This window comes from Mus musculus, chromosome 18 (genome assembly GCF_000001635.26).
Source record: "Mus musculus strain C57BL/6J chromosome 18, GRCm38.p6 C57BL/6J".
NCBI classification, from domain to species: Eukaryota; Metazoa; Chordata; class Mammalia; order Rodentia; family Muridae; genus Mus; species Mus musculus.
The window spans coordinates 58582296-58600832 of NC_000084.6; the positions used below are offsets into that span (position 1 = coordinate 58582296).

Genomic DNA, 18537 nt, shown 5'->3' on the forward strand with positions numbered 1-18537 from the left:
GTAAGAGAGTGTTGCTGGAGATGCTAAGGGCTTCAGACAGAATATGCTTTCTTTGCTTTTGCTGTACAATGCTCCAGAAGAGAATCTATCAAACACACACAGGTGTTCATAGTATACAGGATAGAAGAAATATAAAAGTCCAAGAAAATAAGAGGAAGGCCACCCAAGGAAGTCTCAATAATACGCTTTGTCCTGCAGCAGGGCCAGGCAGATCCATAGTCAGGAGCACTTCAGGGTCAGGCCAATTCCAGTTTGATTGTGAAATTAGATGCATAGATTTACAGAAAAACAATTCCAAGTTGAACGCAGATAATGCCTTCTATATAAACCTGTTAGGACCCCAAGGATGAACTAGTTACATTATGTCTTCATCACTGGTCAAAATTAGTCACACTGAATAAATATGTTAATATGTTTTCAATTTTCATTAAAAAAATTCTGGGCTTTAAAAATGACATCAATTATAGTTTCCTAGTTTTCGTTTGAGTACACGATGACATTGGGTGCATTCCTGTTCGGTTTTGTTTGTTTGTTTGTGTTGTTGTTGTTTCAATGTTGAAAGGAAATTTTATTCTGTACTCATCTTCTGCCCCTCCCCCAACCCAAGCAGTCAAGCTGACATTGTTTTGATCAGTTGCTGCTGCATGAAAAATAGGTGCGTGCGGAGATTTGTCAGAGCCTGGGGTTTGTCTCTGTGGCTTATTTGCTTTTTCTGTCCTTGGCTTTGTTCTGGTCTCATTTATCTTCCTAAATGCTGAGAAAAAAAAAAACAAAAACAAAAAACAAACCAACTTTCTGACTTTCGAAACGCTCTTGACAACTAAGATGTGGTTTTCTTTTCTTTAATCACATCAACACGAAGGAACCCCTTCCAGAAGAGCTAGAGAGCATGCTGCCCTTTGCAAGGAGGGACAGCAGAGCCATGGGCAGCTACACTTCCTGGTCTGAGTTCCCTCTCTCAGCCTGTTTGTCAAAATGTGGAGGATGGTTGACCGGGCGGCTCTTCTCTTTTTCCTGGTTAAAATACTAACACTGCTGCTTCCACTCATTATGTACAGTCCAGATGAAACTAGGCTGGGAGCCCTAAGTAAAAATGTAATAGATATGTGTGATCACACAGGACAGATGGACACAGAAAAGAATGTGAATGGTTGTGGATAGCCTGATCTGTGGCAGACCTTTATTCATGAGCTTGGAGTTCAACATCGGGAGACTTCTTGTCTACTTGTCTCCTTGTCAGAAGCCATCTATATTTTTTCTTATCAGCAAATCTGTATCTATTTAAAGAACACTTGGTTTCATTATCCTTTCTCATCATATATACATACACACATATATGCATATACATGTGCGTGTATATATATATATATATATATATATATATATATATATATGTGTGTGTGTGTGTGTGTGTATACATATGCATGTGAGGTTTGAGGTTTAAAACCATGGACTATGGAATACTCAGTCTTGCTTCCATTCTGTAAACCTACCTAACTTGCTGCTTGTACTGTCTCAGTATATTATTATAACATTTGCAAGGAAAGCCAACTGTTAGAACACATGGTTTTTCTTAAAGAGACATAGGTGTGTGCTGGGGACAATCATGTGATTCATAGATTTAGGCCAAGAGATCTTACCTAGAATCAGAGTGGAAGGAGCAGAATCCATGCTATCTGCTGTTTATGCTTTTAGATGATCATTTTCGAATGAAACCCTGTTTCCAGTACGCAGTTCTGCAGGCTGGGCTGTAGGCAACAAAGATTTGGTTTGGTTTTCTGTGTGTCTTGCTTTTTTGCCTCTATCTGTAGCAACAAACATTCTTAGTTCCTTAAAACTTAAAGTTATGCAGAATTTTCTGCATTTCAAGAGAACCTCTGAAGAGTCACTTTCTGTGGGCACCTGAAGAGGGTCTTCAGCCCAGTTGTATTAGGGTTTCTGAGTTGTATGGGAGTCTGTGTTCTGAAAGAACGAGACTGTTTCTGGGAAGAAATTGCCAACCTGGTAGGAGGTAACTGCCCTTCAGTCCATGCTGCACCAGATAGCAGCTTAACAAAGAGGGTTTTTGCTTTTTCCTTTCTTTCTTTCTTTCTTTCTTTCTTTCTTTCTTTCTTTCTTTCTTTCTTTCTTTCTGTCTCTCTCTGTCTCTGTCTCTGTCTCTGTCTCTGTCTCTGTCTCTCTCTCTCTCTCTCTCTCTCTCTCTCTCTCTCTTTCTTTCTTTTAAAGTAACCAGAGCTTCAGCGTTGGTGTGACTCCTTTGTGGTTGTGATCACACCAGTCTGGTACTTTCTACTGAAAGCCAGATGGGCATGTCTACTGTGGACTATGCCACAGGAGATCTCTGATAGAAGTTCTGACAGTGTCAGAAAGTCTGTCTACTGTTAAGAGAGACTTTATTTATTTATATTTTGTTTGTTTGTTTGTTTGTTTGTTTGTTTGTTTGTTTTTTCTGAGACAGGGTTTCCCTGTATAGCTCTGGCTGTCCTGAAACTCACTTTGTAGGCGAGGTTGGCCTTGAACTCAGAAATCCACCTGCCTCTGCCTCCCAAGTGCTGGGATTAAAGACATGCCCCACCACACCTGGCAAGAGGGACTTTAAATGGCTGAGGAATAGGTATTTTTTGTGGTTCTTAAATGGCTCTATCTAATCTACCTCTCTATCACCCATGTATCTATCAATCAACTATGTATCTATGTATAAATCATCTATTCATCTATTATCATCTATCTAATCTATCTATAAATCAGCTATTCATCTATTTATCATCTATCTAATCTATCTATATCATCTATCATCTATCTATCTATCTATCTATCTATCTATCTATCTATTGATTTATCATCCATCTTCCTCTCTCATTCTTTCTACATGTGTGTGAGACTATTTATAGACTTAAGAGTAAAGATGTAAAGGGCTCTTTTTGTATGCATTTCCAGAAAAATAAGAGAAAAGCAGTCATCAGACCTCATGTTTGGATGCCTCCTCTGGAACCACTGGTCTAGTTTTAGTAAAATGAAGTGTGGATTTTTGAGACTTTTTCAAGTCTCAAAACAATAATAAATATAAGTATGTAAGTATCCGTGAAAAAATACATTTGAAAAGATAATCAAAAGAATTTGTATCACTTTTTTACACACCACATTCAGAATATTGTACTACCTACCATGTAGAATGGACATCGACGGCCTTTTGAGGAGTCTCCTGTAGATTGACTAGAAAGTGTATTATTGGAACATTTCCTGAAGAAATACAGTTTTCTTTTCTTACCCTTGGATATTGGAGGATGTTTGTAGTAATCATAGTATGCGTTCTGTGTGTGCAGTTCACATCCCTTCTTCTGGATACTGGGAAACACTTGTTCTCACAAGTTCATTCAAATAGACCCCTTCACAGAATGACCTGGATCAAGAGAGTGTTCAAACTCTCAGTTCCAGAGTGACAATGGAATTAGTTAAGGTCACTGCAAAAACTGTGCCAGTTAACCAGTTGGTTTATGTTAAAATAGAGATTCTTTACTTTGAAGTTTACTCATAATTTAGGGAAAAGGACACCAAGCTTTGTTCTATGAAGATCCATAATAATAAATATTTTTGGCTTTATGGATCCTAGTGCCCCCACAATTACATGGCTCTGCCTATGCATCTCAAAAATGCCATAGGTGATCTCCAAATAAAAGGTATGGCTGTCCTTTACCAAAGCGTTTGAGACAAACAGGTGGGGCAGTTGTGCTCTTTGGAGGCTGTAGCTCACCACACCTTGATTTAGACTTCATAATAATATTAGACACTATATAAAACAAAATAAATAATATTTTTAAAGCTTGCCAGGCCCCGGAATAGCCTCACAAGAGACAGCTATATCTCGGTCCTTTCAGTAAAATCTTGCTAGTGTATGCAATGGTGTCAGCGTTTGGAAGCTGATCATGGGATGGATCCCTGGATATGGCAGTCTCTAGATGGTCCATCCTTTCATCTCAGCTCCAGATTTGTCTCTGTAACTCCTTCCATGGGTGTTTTGTTCCCAATTCTAAGAAGGGGCAAAGTGTCCACACTTTGGTCTTCGTTCTTCTTGAGTTTCATGTGTTTTGCAAATTGTATCTTATATCTTGGGTATTCTAAGTTTCTGGGCTAATATTCACTTATAAGTGAGTACATATTGTGTGGGTTCTTTTGTGATCGGGTTACCTCACCCAGGATGATGCCCTCCAGGTCCATCCATTTGCCTAGGAATTTCATAAATTCATTCTTTTTAATAGCTGAGTAGTATTCCATTGTGTAAATGTACCACATTTTCTGTATCCATTCTTCTGTTGAGGGACATCTGGGTTCTTTCCAGCTTCTGGCTATTATAAATAAGGCTGCTATGAACATAGTGGAGCATGTGTCCTTCTTACCAGTAGGAACATTTTCTGGATATATGCCCAGGAGAGGTATTGCAGGATCCTCCGGTAGTATTATGTCCAATTTTCTGAGGAAGCGCCAGACTGATTTCCAGAGCGTGGATGCTCAGTCAGCTATTGGATGGATCACAGGGCCCCCAATGGAGGAGCTAGAGAAAGTACCCAAGGAGCTAAAGGGATCTGCAACCTTATCGGTGGAACAACAATATGAACTACCCAGTACCCCCCAGAGCTCCTGTCTCTAGCTGCATATGAATCAGACGATGGCCTAGTCAGCCATCAGTGGAAAGAGAGGCCCATTGGTCGTGCAAACTTTATATGCCTCAGTACAGGGGAACGCCAGGGCCAAGAAGTGGGAGTGGGTAGGTAGGGAAGTTGGGGGGTAAAGTGTATGGAGAACTTTTGGGATAGCATTTGAAATGTAAATGAAGAAAATACCTAATGAAAAATAAAATAAAATAAAATAAAATTATAAGCTTTAAAAATTTTTTTTAAAGCTTTCACTCTTTTCTTTCCTTCCTTTCATATTTGCACATATGTGTGAGAATGGTTATATGCAGGAGTATAGGATTCCATAGGATTCACTTTCAGGCCTGCTATGTGGGTCTGTGATGTTACATTTTCATTATGGTAAGTAAACAATTTTCATTTATACACACACATTTCTGTTTCAGCAATTTGAGTCATGGAAACAAAAATTGTGAATAATGACTGTAGTAACTTTCAATAATTAACTCAGTGACCTGTGGAATAATAACTTCATATCAGACAGGAACATAATTTGGACCATGTTTTATATCCAGAAGTACATATGTTTGGATTTTCAAGTATTTGCTGAGAATAATTTAAAGGAGTTTTGTATAACTGTCTAGCAAGTCAGCTGAAAGATCATTGAACTGGAGAGTGTCTGCTTGCCAGTGTATAGATTTAAGATTAGACTAATAGAATCTAAATCTGACCATATGTGATGTGACTCAGTCCATGAAATAAAAGAAGCTGCACTTTTGTTATACCGTTAACACTACATGCATGTAATAGTTCAATATGAAGAGACAAAGAAAATGTTCTAGTCATTAATATTTTTATTATCGCTACTTATGATATGAGTATGTTAATATTAAATGAAGGGGTATTAACAAGAGCATAAAAGATCATATTTAAATATAAAATGAATGATGATTACAATATTAAAAAGAAAATAATGCTGAGAAGAGTCTTTGTAGGTACTAAAAGAGTGTATCCATTGAGTATGTCATTAAGCAGAAATTCAATTTGCTTAGACACAAAGTCAGCAAAGCCTGCAAGATATTATGTCTTCTTACAGAATGATGTTTTAAGTGAAAATCCTTAGCTTTAATTTGTTAAAGTGGTAGTCAGCTCACCTTTCATGGTAGACAGTAATTTAAATAATTGCTTCAAAGTCATAGCAACCCATTGGTCTCAGATCCATCCTCTATGATGTATTAATTTCTGGGATGGCAGGCATGAAGATCAGTTTAGTAGTGTTAATAGTGGTGAAGATTTGAAAATAATGTGGTAATCAGAAAATAAATGATAAGGAAATAAATCATGGCATAATTATCTGTTGTTTGTATAATAGTGGGAAACCGTGTGCTTGAAGGATGACAGCTGTCATAGCTGGGGTTAATGGATAACATGATAGCATCTGGAATCACTTCAGATTATTCATTACAATTGGTTATTGTTATTTGTTTATATGCCTCCATGGAAAAACATGTCCTTGCCCTGTGTGGCGTGTCCTTGTGATTATATACATGAACTCATGAGAATTTACTCAGGCAACCTTTCTGAATTCTCAGAGTATAAGTTTCCTGATGTTCTGACTAGAGCTGCCTATTGCATTAGTTTAGTCTGCCTCATTTCTAGGTGCCACACTGCCAGGGCCAGTTGCCAATTGGAACAGTAAACAAGGAATTATTTAGCTTCTTGACATTCATTAGATTAACTGATGTGGCAAGACCTATCTAACATAGCCTGTACCATTCCCAGGGTGGAGATCCTGGACCATATAAGATGGAGTGAGCATTGAGGTACAGTTCCTGTACTTTCTGATTGGAGGTGCTATGTGGTTAGGTGCTTCAAGCTCCTGCTGTCTTGAGTTGCTGCCTTATGGACTGTAACCTTGAACCATGAGCCAAAATAAACATGTTCTTTCTTAAGCTTCTTTCAAAAGGGTATTTAATCAGAGCAACAGAATAAGTAAATAAAACAAGCTAACAGTTTAGAACATATTCAGAACACAGCAACAAAGCAGAATGTATTGCTACATCACAATGTAATTTTATCAGTGCACATATGTGGATCTGTAAAATAATATTGTATGGCACGATTTTAGGTTTTGTTTCCTTTTTTCTTTAATTTACAAGTTTTCGGTAGCATCTGCAATTTCTTTTTTTCTGCAATACCACATATTGAGTCAGTTGACCTTTCTTTATACTCTCTAAGGACAATCATCTGTTTTCTTTCTTTTTGCTTGCTTTCTTTTTAAATTTATTTTAACAGGTACCGATAGCTTGCTTGCATGTATAACTCTATGTCACTTACATGCCTGGTGCCCATGGATGCTAGAAAAGGGTGTCAGGTTTCCTAAAGCTGGGTCACAGACAGCTATCAGCTACCATGTGGGTGCTGGGTACTCTGCAAGAGCAGCTAATAACGCTCTTAATTGCTGAGTCATCACTCCAGACCCTGATTGTCTTTTTCTTTTAAGGAAGACACAGTAGAATAATGAAGGCTTGAGCATCAGAGGAACAAAATTGATATTTTGGACCAAGAGCTTCTGGCAATCCTTTTGATTCATTTGGCTTTCTATATGAGCCGGAGCATTACTATGATTATCTTTCTCATTTAAAGATATATAAAATCACAGCCCATAAGAGTTCGAGTCTTTGGAATCTGATTTACAGACTCTTTTTTGTATTGGCTTCAGTACCGTGCCAACACATTTCACCATGAGTCCTGATGAAACCCATCTCTAACTTGAAAAGCATCCAAGAGTTATGCCATATAAAACACTGCTGTCTGCTCAGGCAAAACAAATCATAAGGCTTGCAATGTAACTGTCTTATTCAGAAAATTGGTAGTGCAAAGTCCAAGAATTAGTTCCACTCCAGATAAGCAATATCTACAGGCTCTCAGGAGGCAGGACCAGCATAGCTGCCCTGGGCTGTGTGAGAAGGAACTCTCTCCTCGAGTGAGCAAGTTCTCCATCCGCAGAAGTCAGCTGAAGCTTCTTTGATCCATGAATCCACTACCCAGTGAGCATATTTCAAAGGATTCTGTATGCTGTGCTTTTGTTATATTTATTCCTATTGCTTTTAAAGTCAAAGTTGTCTTTTTGCACAGTTACCAGATTGAAAGAGGAGCTGGAGAAATGACTCAGTCCCTAACAGAGGTGCTATGATTGCACAGGGCCAGAGTTCATTTCCCAGCATCCAGGTCAGGAGGCTCAAACCACTGTTACCCCAGCTCTAAGGGATACACCCACATACTCACAACCAATTTTTTTCTTTTTTAGATTTATTTATTTATTATATATATATATATATATATATATATATATATATATATATATATATATATATGAGTACACCATTGCTCTCTTCAGACATACCAGAGGAGGGCATCAGATCCCATTGCAGATGGTTGTGAGCCACCATGTGGTTCCTGGGAATTGAACTCAGGACCTTTGGAAGAGCAGTTCAGGACCTTTGGAAGAGCAGTCAGTGCTCTTAACCGTTGAGCCATCTCTCCAGCCCCACAACTACTTTTTTTTTTTTTAAGTTGAAAGAAGTTCAAAGAGGTGGCTCTGTGGGTAACATTGCTAGCAGTAGAAACAGCAGGGCCTGAGAACAAATTCCTAACACTCTCTTACAAAACGTATTAGGCTCTCACTTGCCTGTAACCTCAACATTTGGGACAAAGACATGCAGATGCTGAGACCTCACCTTTTAGCCCTAGCTAAATGTTGAGCTTCAGGTTCAGGGAGAAACCCTGTGTCAAAAAATGAAGTGGAAAATGGTAGAGAAAGATGCTCAGCATCCTCTTCTGGTCTCCACACTTCACGCACATGGTGGGCTCACCCACCCAGAAGTGTGTGCATATACTGTACACACATGCACCCCACACTCAATTGAAAAAAATACAAGTAATTTTTAAATGGAGGAGTACTCTGAAGACATGAACCATTCCATCTTTTGATCCTTGATCTATAAAGTGATATGACTATATTCAAGAAAGGTTTTAGTATTTTTATCCATGTATCTAAATAAAAATATGTGTGCTATTGTTTTGTGACTTTCCTTCAGTTTTAACTGCCGTCTACTTTGTTTTCTGTTCACATATCCATGTGCCTCCATTTACTGTGACTAAAAAAAGAAAGGGAGAAAAGCAATTTGAGGAGGGAAGGATTCGTTTCAACCTACAGTTGACTGGCCATCATGAAGGGCCGTCAGGGCAGGGATTCAAGGCAGGAACTGAAGCAGAGACCATGGAGCCTGGAGCAATGCTGCTTGCTGGCTTGCTCTCCATGGCATGCTCAGTTTGCTTTCTTATATGACTGAGGACCACCTTCCCTGGAGTGGCACCATCCATGGCGGGCTGGGCCTCTGCATCAGTCATCAACCAAGGCAACACCGGTCCATAGACTTGTCTCCAGGCCATTCTTGAGGGATGTTTCCTCAGTTGAAGTTTCCTCTCCTCAGGAGACACATTTGCTTGTGTCAACTTGACAGAAAAGTAACCATCTTAGCATAACACCAATACACTTAGAGTAGTCTTAAAACATTAGTGTTTAAAAATATTTAAAATCCACTAATTATTTTAGCTGAGATACATATAATTTAAACTTGACTCAACAATTTGTTCCTCATGTAATAGCTATAATTTCATTTTTAACTTAGCATTATTAAAATGGCCACTAATTCTTCTACTCTGCACTGTAGTTGAAATTTCTCAATAGCATGCCTTAACCCTTTAACTATCTTGATGAAGTTTGCTTATTTACTTATTCATAACAAGACATTCCCCATGGAGATATGTTTTTAGGCATTGTCTTCACAAACATGAATATAATTCTGATTTCTGGCAGCAGAAACTTCTTTGTCCTGTTCTTAAAAGCTGGAGGTGAAGGGAGGCACAAGTCTGCATTCCACTGGGGCTTCCTCATCTCAGCGTTGTCATGACATGCAGTTTTGGTTTCATTCATAGCAGTCGTTCATTTTATCTCATTGCCTTTGAGTTGTAGGATACAGAAATCAAGCATTTCAGAGATTTTCTTGTCCTATTTATGCAACATTGTCAATATTTGATCAGTAGGAACGTTGGCAAAGGAGACCTTACAGAAATTATAGTTATGACTCTGAAATCTGAAGATGATCCTATAGATTCAACTCAGAGCCAGAGGCTTTGGAAGTAGAAACTTCTGTCTGGCTGCAAGCAAGAAAGGTTTAGCATGGGGACATTAGATATTTGCAAGTATGATTTGGGAAACAATGGATTTTTATTTATTTATTTTTTATTAGGTATTTTCTTCATTTACATTTCCAATGCTATCCCAAAAGTTCCCCATACCCTCCCCCCCCCACTCCTCTACCCACCCACTCCCACTTCTTGGCCCTGCTGTTCCCCTGTACTGGGGCATATAAAGTTTGCATGTCCAATGGGCCTCTCTTTGCAGTGATGGCCGACTAGGCCATCTTCTGATACATATGCAGCTAGAGTCAAGAGCTCCGGGGTACTGGTTAGTTCATAATGTTGTTCCACCTATAGGGTTGCAGATCTCTTTAGCTCCTTGGGTACTTTCTCTAGCTCCTCCATTGGGGGTCCTGTGATCTATCCAATAGCTGACTGTGAGCATCCACTTCTGTGTTTGCTAGGCCCCGGCATAGCCTCACAAGAGACAGCTATATCTGGGTCCTTTTAGCAAATTCTTGCTAGTGTATGCAATGGTGTCAGTGTTTGGAGGCTGATTATGGGTTGGATCCCTGGGTATGGCAGTCTCTAGATGGTCTATCCTTTCGTCTCGGCTCCAAATTTTGTCTCTGTAACTCCTTCCATGAGTGTTTTGTTCCCAATTCTAAGAAGGGGCAAAGCGTCCACACTTTGGTCTTCGTTCTTCTTGATTTTCATGTGTTTTGCAAATTGTATCTTGTATCTTGGATATTCTAAGTTTCTGGGCTAATATCCACTTATCAGTGAGTACATATCATGTGAGTTCTTTTGTGATTGGGTTACCTTACTCAGGATGACCTATATGTAGAAACCTATGTTACAAGACAAAAGAGAGGCTCCTGTGACCTGAGACAGCCCCTCAGTCCACAGCACAGAAGGAGAGCCATAGTACTACAACTCAAGGAACTAGCTTGCTGAGAACCTGAATGGACTTGGGAGTGAATTCCTCTAACACCTCTAGATAAGAGTCCAGCAGTCAACAACCTCATTTCAGCCAATGTCAGCCTAGAGCCTCCATAAGAGGTAATGCATTTGGGTTTATATGGCTACATCTGATACATGTATGGCAGCAATAGAAAGCTAATGAGAGGTCATTACATTAGTATTGGAGAATACCATAAAGAAATATGGTTTACTGTTGTTGGGTTTGGGTTGCTCACATTTACAAGACTTAATTTGACTCATGGTGCTCTGTGTATTGGCATATTTATGCCAGTCTTTTAGCAGATTATGTACATCTTTCTGATTCTGTATAATAAGGAGTGGAGTTGATAGGCTGTTTTGCATCCATGTGTTTAACGTTAACACCTGTCACTAAATGCTTGATCACAGTTGTGTTACTAATTAATAATCTATGGCCTTCTATGCAATCTGTAGAGAATCTCACTTGCCCTGAATCCCTGCCAGGGTTAAGTGTAAATTTTGTAATGCTAAAAAAAGCATAGGTCAATATTTTTCCATATTTATTATCAACAGTGTCATTTTTATTTTTGTGTCTCTGGTGACTACCGATGTTCTTGCTAGTGATTAGGTGCTTGGTTGGATATATGGTTCCCATTTAACCTTTTGACAAACACCTAAGCAAGAACAAGCAAGCAGAAATTTCATAAAACTGCAAAAGGAGCCCTGAGGTCAAATCAGTGTACACAGCTTACATACCCCAGCACAGAGCAGGTCGTGAACTTCAATTCCTATCACATGTCTACAGAAAATTTCTATCCTTACAGGGTCCACATGGACCATGCAGAGGGCAGCCCAGACAGATGCTGTCCATATCTGTGTCATGAGTCTGTGACAGTGCTTAAGAATGATACCCTTGGAGTAGAGAGTTCTGGGTCACGTTGAAAGGCTACTGGTAGATCAGTTCTTTCTTTATCTCAAATTTCTCCTATGAGAGAGATGAGGCTTTCCTGGTATGGAATGTAAACTCTTTTTCTCTGGGACCCAAAGGTCCTATAGTTTTTAGGCTGTTTTCTACAGAGATATACTTGAAAGAGTAGTCTGACATATTACTGTTATTCTATTAAAAATCACATATTATTATAACTCTATGGCATCCCTATTTATAGGCATAAAACGTATGCCTACATCATAACCTATATGTATTTGATTATTTATAGAAATAATATGTCCTCTTCTGTGTAATGTCCTTGAATGAACAATTAGATAGGTAGGTAGGTAGGTAGGCAGATAGATTGAATGACTGATTGATTGATAGGTATGTAAACATATACAAACATCTGTCTGTGCATGAATATATTTATTGATATCATGAGAAAGAGAGCTTTTAAAATATTTTTCTTTATTTCTTAGTTTAAAATGCTTCTAATTTCAGTGGTATTTTTTTCTTCTTCTCATTAGGTGTTTAAAATTGCGTTATTTGTAAAATTTCTAGATTTGAATAATTGATGTCAGACAGTGCTTTGAATCAGTTTAGGACTTGGTACAGGCTAGATATGTGATTGATGTATGTTGCTACATGTTTTATGGATACCAGAAGAGAGTATGTGTTTTTCAGTAATATCCCCTAATGTTGTATACACATAAATTCAATCAAGCTGACTTCATGCTTCTTTGTTTCTATGATTCTTTTCTCACCTACTCAGCCAGCACCAAAGAGAGGCCAGCAATGGAGACTACCCATTGCTTCTCTTTATCTGCAAATATAGAGCTTTATATATCTTGACTATGTTACTCAACAAAAAGGAATTTAATGTTGTCATCCTTCCGATGAATTACTAAATGCTATTCTTCATTTGCCAAAGCATTTCTGTAGTTAAAGCCAACCCCACAGGATGTTCTTTGCCTGTGCTAGCTTCTTCTTGGCCTGACTGACTACTCTCGAGTTTTGTATCAGCTGATACTGCGGTTTCTTACCCACGGCTTGTGATAAAATACTCTTGATAAAAGCAGCTTGAAGGGAAAGGCTTTATTTTAGCTCAGTTCAAGGTCAGCCTATCAGAGGAATCAGGCAGCAAGAACAGCTGGTCACATGCTGCCTGTCCTCAAAGAAGAGGGCAATGGATGTCTTTGCTTCTTAGCAAATGTCTCACTGATTCTTAGCATGTACCACTCACAGTCCAGGAACCCTTGCCCCAGGAATGGCTCTGCCCACTGTTAACATGGGCCTTCTACATCAATTAGTCAATCAATGCATCTTCTCACAGGCAGGCTAAGAGAACTGTGTCACAGGTGAGTCTAGATTCTATCAAGCTGACAGTACTAAGAATGTGTCTGGTGCTTAAGACCTGTTTCTTATACATTGTATATAGTTTGGCTTCATGTATTTATGCATTAAGAAAGTGTTGCCAGGCAGTGGTAGTGCATGCCTTTAATCCCAGCACCTAGGAGGCAGAGGCAACCTGATTTCTGAGTTCCAGACCCACCTGGTCTACAGAGTGAGTTCCAGGGCAGCCAGGGCTATACAGAGAAACTCTGTCTTGAAAAACAACAACAAAAGGTGTTTTCTATGCAGAATTTATATTTAATACATTTTCTGACATATTTGAGCCTAAGTCTTCTATGATGTGTTTGCTTGTTTGTTTGTTTGTTTGTTTGTTTCATCTGTGATTTGCCCCATTCCTCACTTATCTTTACATGAAATTTTATTTTTATTATATGTTCATTGACTGTCTCTTTTTAGATATACAGTCTTTCTTTCATTTTCTTTAAATGTTTTCCTCTGGGCTACTGATGTTGACTCAGTTGGTAAAGGTACTGTCTGCGAAGCTTGAGGACCTGAGTTTAATACCTGAGACAGCTGATGCCCGTAAGTTATCCTCCAACCTGCTACATGTGCTGGCTGTGGCATGCACGTGCGTGCACACATGCCACACACTCACACACTCAGTGTAGACACTTAAAGGCTTTCCCTTGAGTCCCTTGAATCCCTTTGAGTACTCCAATTACTTTAAATGGTACAACACCAATCCTTAATTTGTCACATGCTATCATAAGATAATATTTTCCCACTTTACAGAAAATGCAGTGATTTTATAAAACTTTAATTCAGGGCCAGGCGTGGTGGCGCACGTCTTTAATCCCAGCACTCGGGAGGCAGAGGCAGGCGGATTTCTGAGTTCGAGGCCAGCGTGGTCTACAGAGTGAGTTCCAGGACAGCCAGGACTACACAGAGAAACTCTGTCTCAAAAAAACAAAAAACAAAACAAAACAAAAAAAAAAAAACCCCAACTTTAGTTCAGTTATAGACCTTGAAGATTTATATCCTAGCTCTTGTGTCTAACTGTGCACATTAAAAACCTTATAAGCATCATCAACATTGAAGAGCAAATGTTTCTGCACACACACATGTGAGTGCCCCGCTCTCTAGACCTGTTCTTCCCTTTTAGCTCTTTGTTTGTTTGTTGCTCTATCAATGACACTATATATTTGGTGTTGAGAGCATTCTTTGTGTTCTGTCAGGTACCGTATTTAGTTTTACATATCTTTGTAGACATTTTTAAATGTATGTGAATGTGTATGTTTCTATGTGAGTATTCTTCTGGCACTGAAGTTACAGATGGTTGTGAGCTGGCACAGGTGCTGGGAACTGAACTCAGTTCCTCTGCAAATGAACTTAGTTCCCCTGTAAGAGCAGCAAGTGCTCTTAACCACGGAGCCATCTCTCTGACTCGAGCTCATGTTTGGTTTCTAGTTTTATGAAGGTATGATTAGTTTTTAAGGTTTTCAACAGTGCTTTTGTAGGATATAAAATAGCCAGCCATAAATAGCCCCCCTGCCTCTTTGAGAATAATCTTCCATCCTCTCTCTTTCTCTAGTTTTCCACATCTCCTTTTCCCTCTTTTTTCTTACCACTTGCTTTACCAGAAAATGTTCAAGCATCATACTGATATTTGTTATTTTTGATATTTTCAACCTTAAGTACATAGCCTGATAGTCTCCCAGCCCTTTTAGAAATTGTTCAGGTAAGTTTATTCATTTTCTCAGTTTCTTACCTTTCTGCAGGAATATATATTTTTCTCTGGGAAGGTTTTCACACAACCCATTCATGTTAGACTTCCTTTGCCAGATTCTAACCTTTAAACCTCTATGTTTTAATAATAGTTCAGAACAGTATTAAAATCTAATTACAGATGCCTTGTATTTGACACCCGAGGGCTCAGAATAGAGTTTAGCATAACCGAGATCAAATCATTTCATGGAAGCACTTCCAAAGTCATCGATATATTTTCTCTTAACTAATTTTTCTCGTTACTGACTGCTCCCGTTCAAAGTCGCGCTGTTGTAGATTGTCATTGTGATCAGGTCAAGGGGATTTCTCATCTGAGATGCACTTTCATTACGTTCTTTGGGTTCAGTTGCTTCTCAACCCAGACTGGTTTCCTTAGCTCTGGAATTCAGAGAGTAGCTTTCCTAACACTTAGGCAATGAGGAACAAGTAACTGAGGACTCCTGGGCAGGCTACAGAGCTCCCTCATTCTTTCTCATAGCTTCTTGATATTGAGGAGCATTTCTGAGGTTCCCACTACAGGCTTAAGTGTCCAGCTCACCCATTTCTAGTCACAGCTTTTATGTGTTTCCCAAATAGCTTCACGTTCATGTCTGTTTATCCCTCAGCATTGAAAGACCAAAATGTTTCATTTTAAAACATTTTGGTGGTGCTTAGAGAAACAGACTCTGATCAACTGATCTTATCAAATCGTCAGTGTCAAGGCCATTGATCGCTCTACTTTACCATTATTATTGCTTATTTAACATTGCTTTTTACATTTTACCCACAAGTGGTTCTGAGCAAATTATCAATTTACCATGATTACAATGAAAATCCAGTCTTACTTGAACTTAAATGTACATTATTCTCATTAATTGGCATTATATTTCTTGAACATAGAACAAAATCCATTTCCTCTTCAACTCAAAATACAAATAGAAGTTGAGAAGGCTGTGCATTCTAAGTATGAATTAAGTCGAGTTGTCTCATTTTCTGTCAAATTGTCTCTAAGGACTTAATTTTTACTGTTACTTCCTCTGCTGGGAATTGAAGGTTAGTTGGCAGCAAAATTATACAGGTAATAAATGAAAATAAACATTTCATAATCTTTTGAAAGTTTTATTCATCCTAAAATACCATTTTTCCCTTCCTAGGAGGTCTACCCCCCATCAAAGGGGTCTGCGATTTGTAATTTGGAAAGAACGTTTTCCTCCCAGATATGGAGGAGAACCAGATCTAATCCTCCTACCCAGCATTAGCTGCCAGACGTGACTCTCAACAGGACTCTATGGTTCCCTTGTGCCTGCCTCTCTCTTCTGCTACTGCACATGCTCCATTCAACTTTAGGACAGTTCAGTTGTTATATAAATAACAGCAAGAGAGAGTGGGGAACTAGAATGACTTACAAGCGAAATCCTTTCTCCTAACAGAGAGAAGGGGAAAAGGACCATCGGGTACGTTTGGCAGTTGGAAACGGTTTGAGCAGTGATGTGTGGAGACAATTTTTAGACAGATTTGGAAATATTAAAATGTGTGAACTGTACGGAGCTACCGAAGGAAACATAGTCTTCATGAACCATACTGGGAAGATTGGATCTGTCGGGAGAGCAAATTTCTTCTACAGTGTAAGTATAGCAGTTTCTCTATAGATAGTATGTTGAGGTCCACACTCTTGTCTAGAGCTTATACTTCTATGTTGTGAAAAGTCAGATTATGCTCTAGAAGTTGGGAACATTTGCAAAGGCAGTGGTGGCTGTGGGTGATTGATCGGTGATGCTGTGGGTTCTGCAAACTTCAGCCCTCTGGCATGTGCTCCTTCTGCTGCATGGGGATGACTGCAGTGTGGGGATGACTGACTGCATGGTGGGGATGACTGACTGCAGGGTGGGGATGACTGACTCCAGGGTGGGGATGACTGACTGCAGGGTGGGGATGACTGACTGCAGGGTGGGGATGACTGACTGCAGCATGGGGATGACTCCTCGAGACTCTCCATTCCTCTTGAGTATCTCCCTTCCACTGCTCCTTATCTTTTTATCATTTATACTCCATAAGTTATATAAATTATAAGTTATAATATACAGCAGTAATAGTACTTTAAGAATGAAAGAACCAAAGCAAGGCCTGGAGAGCTGGGTCAATGGGTAGGATGTGCCACAACTGGTCCGGACAACCCTAGTTCTATGTCCCTAACTGCAGCTCTGTGGGATCTGATGCCCTCTGCTGGCCCCTTAGTTACCTGCACACCCAGGACATTCATTCACAAACCCACGCGCACATAAATAAAGAAGATATACATAAACGAAGAAAATACACTTAGATAAAGATAATTTTTAAAATTTTAGTGATGTAGGGTATTTAAATAATACAATTAAAATGCTTAAATTAAGTGATGTATGTGGAACCTATTTCTATTAAATGTATAGCACCCATTCATTTCAATGTTTTGGGAAACATTAGCAAACGCTTAGGAAATTAAAAACAATTGCATTCCAGTGAAGGCTCCTATGTGACTCTGAGTCACTGCAGAGACTTCCAACAAGAGCAGGCTGAGATGCCTTGTGTTTACACTGCTGGCCTGTATTCACTATAACTATAGCTTCCTCCTGGAAGACTGCTGTCATGTCAGTGATATATAAAATCACAATTGTCTCCTTTTTTATTTTTTACTTTTTAGAAAAATACCGATTTTCAATTCATTTTAGTTTACTTATTTATATCTTGAAAAAAATTAAAAGTTGAACCTAACACCATACAAAATCTAGTTTCTCTCTCCTTTTAAATCATTTCAGTTACCTGTTGTCTGGTTATAGTACAAATAATTTTAAAAATTCAATGGTCATTCCATAGTTAAGCAAATGGATTATAAGTGTGTCTCTTAAAACTTGAAAGCTTGCTGCTTTGAAAGGAATAAACTTCCAAGTAGAGACCTGACGTGATGAGCTAAGGAGAAAGTGTGGGCTTCCTGTAACCCCAATGTGGTTACAGCTGCAATCCCTGCCACTTATTGCATAAAGAGATGACATCCCACTAATGTGACTGATGGAATAAGATAGAAATCAGGAAGCAATATTCAAAACAAACTCAAACCAAAGTTAGGAGTAGCCATTATTATTGGTATGGTCATTTCACCTGGGGAAATAATTTGGAAAGGCTAAACATAAAACTATTAAAGGCAGAAGCCTTGGAAAAAAAGGAAACTATATACAGAAGGCAAAGAGTGAGAGTGCATAAAAATACTAAGTCCTTCAAAATGGCCAAGCCATGCTTTCAAAATAAAATTTTTTCCATTGACTCAGAAAAATGTCCCAATGGGATGCTTTTTAAAAATTAAGAGTTCAAGCTGGGCATGGTGGTGCACGCCTTTAATCCCAGCACTCGGGAGGCAGAGGCAGGCAGATTTCTGAGTTTGAGGCCAGCCTGGTCTACAAAGTGAGTTCCAGGACAGAGAAACAAAAAAAAAAAAAAAAAAAAAAAATAAGAGCACAAATGAGAGGAGGTTTCAAGGAAAATATTGTCCAGCGAAGGAATCAGAAACTAAACATGTTCAGCTCAAAGAGGGGAAAAAATGAAGAAAATTGAACCTATAATAGAAATGAATCACACATCAAAAGTTTAAAAAACAGAACAGACTGTAAGCATCATTAGGGAGAAAATGACTAGGATTATGGAGTTGTGCATGGTTCTGGCCTGTGCTTAACTGTTCTTGCAGAA

At 38.9% G+C, this 18537-nt stretch overlaps 1 protein-coding gene across 1 annotated transcript in view; it reads left to right on the forward strand.

Moving 5' to 3' along the window:
* The window catches only part of Slc27a6 (solute carrier family 27 (fatty acid transporter), member 6), a 56630-nt gene that overhangs the window by 26056 nt on the left and 12037 nt on the right, over positions 1–18537 (forward strand). The window contains exon 5 of the mRNA NM_001081072.1: positions 16254–16448. Within this exon, the coding sequence (NP_001074541.1) occupies positions 16254–16448 (195 nt within the window). The remainder of the gene's footprint in view (positions 1–16253; positions 16449–18537) is intronic.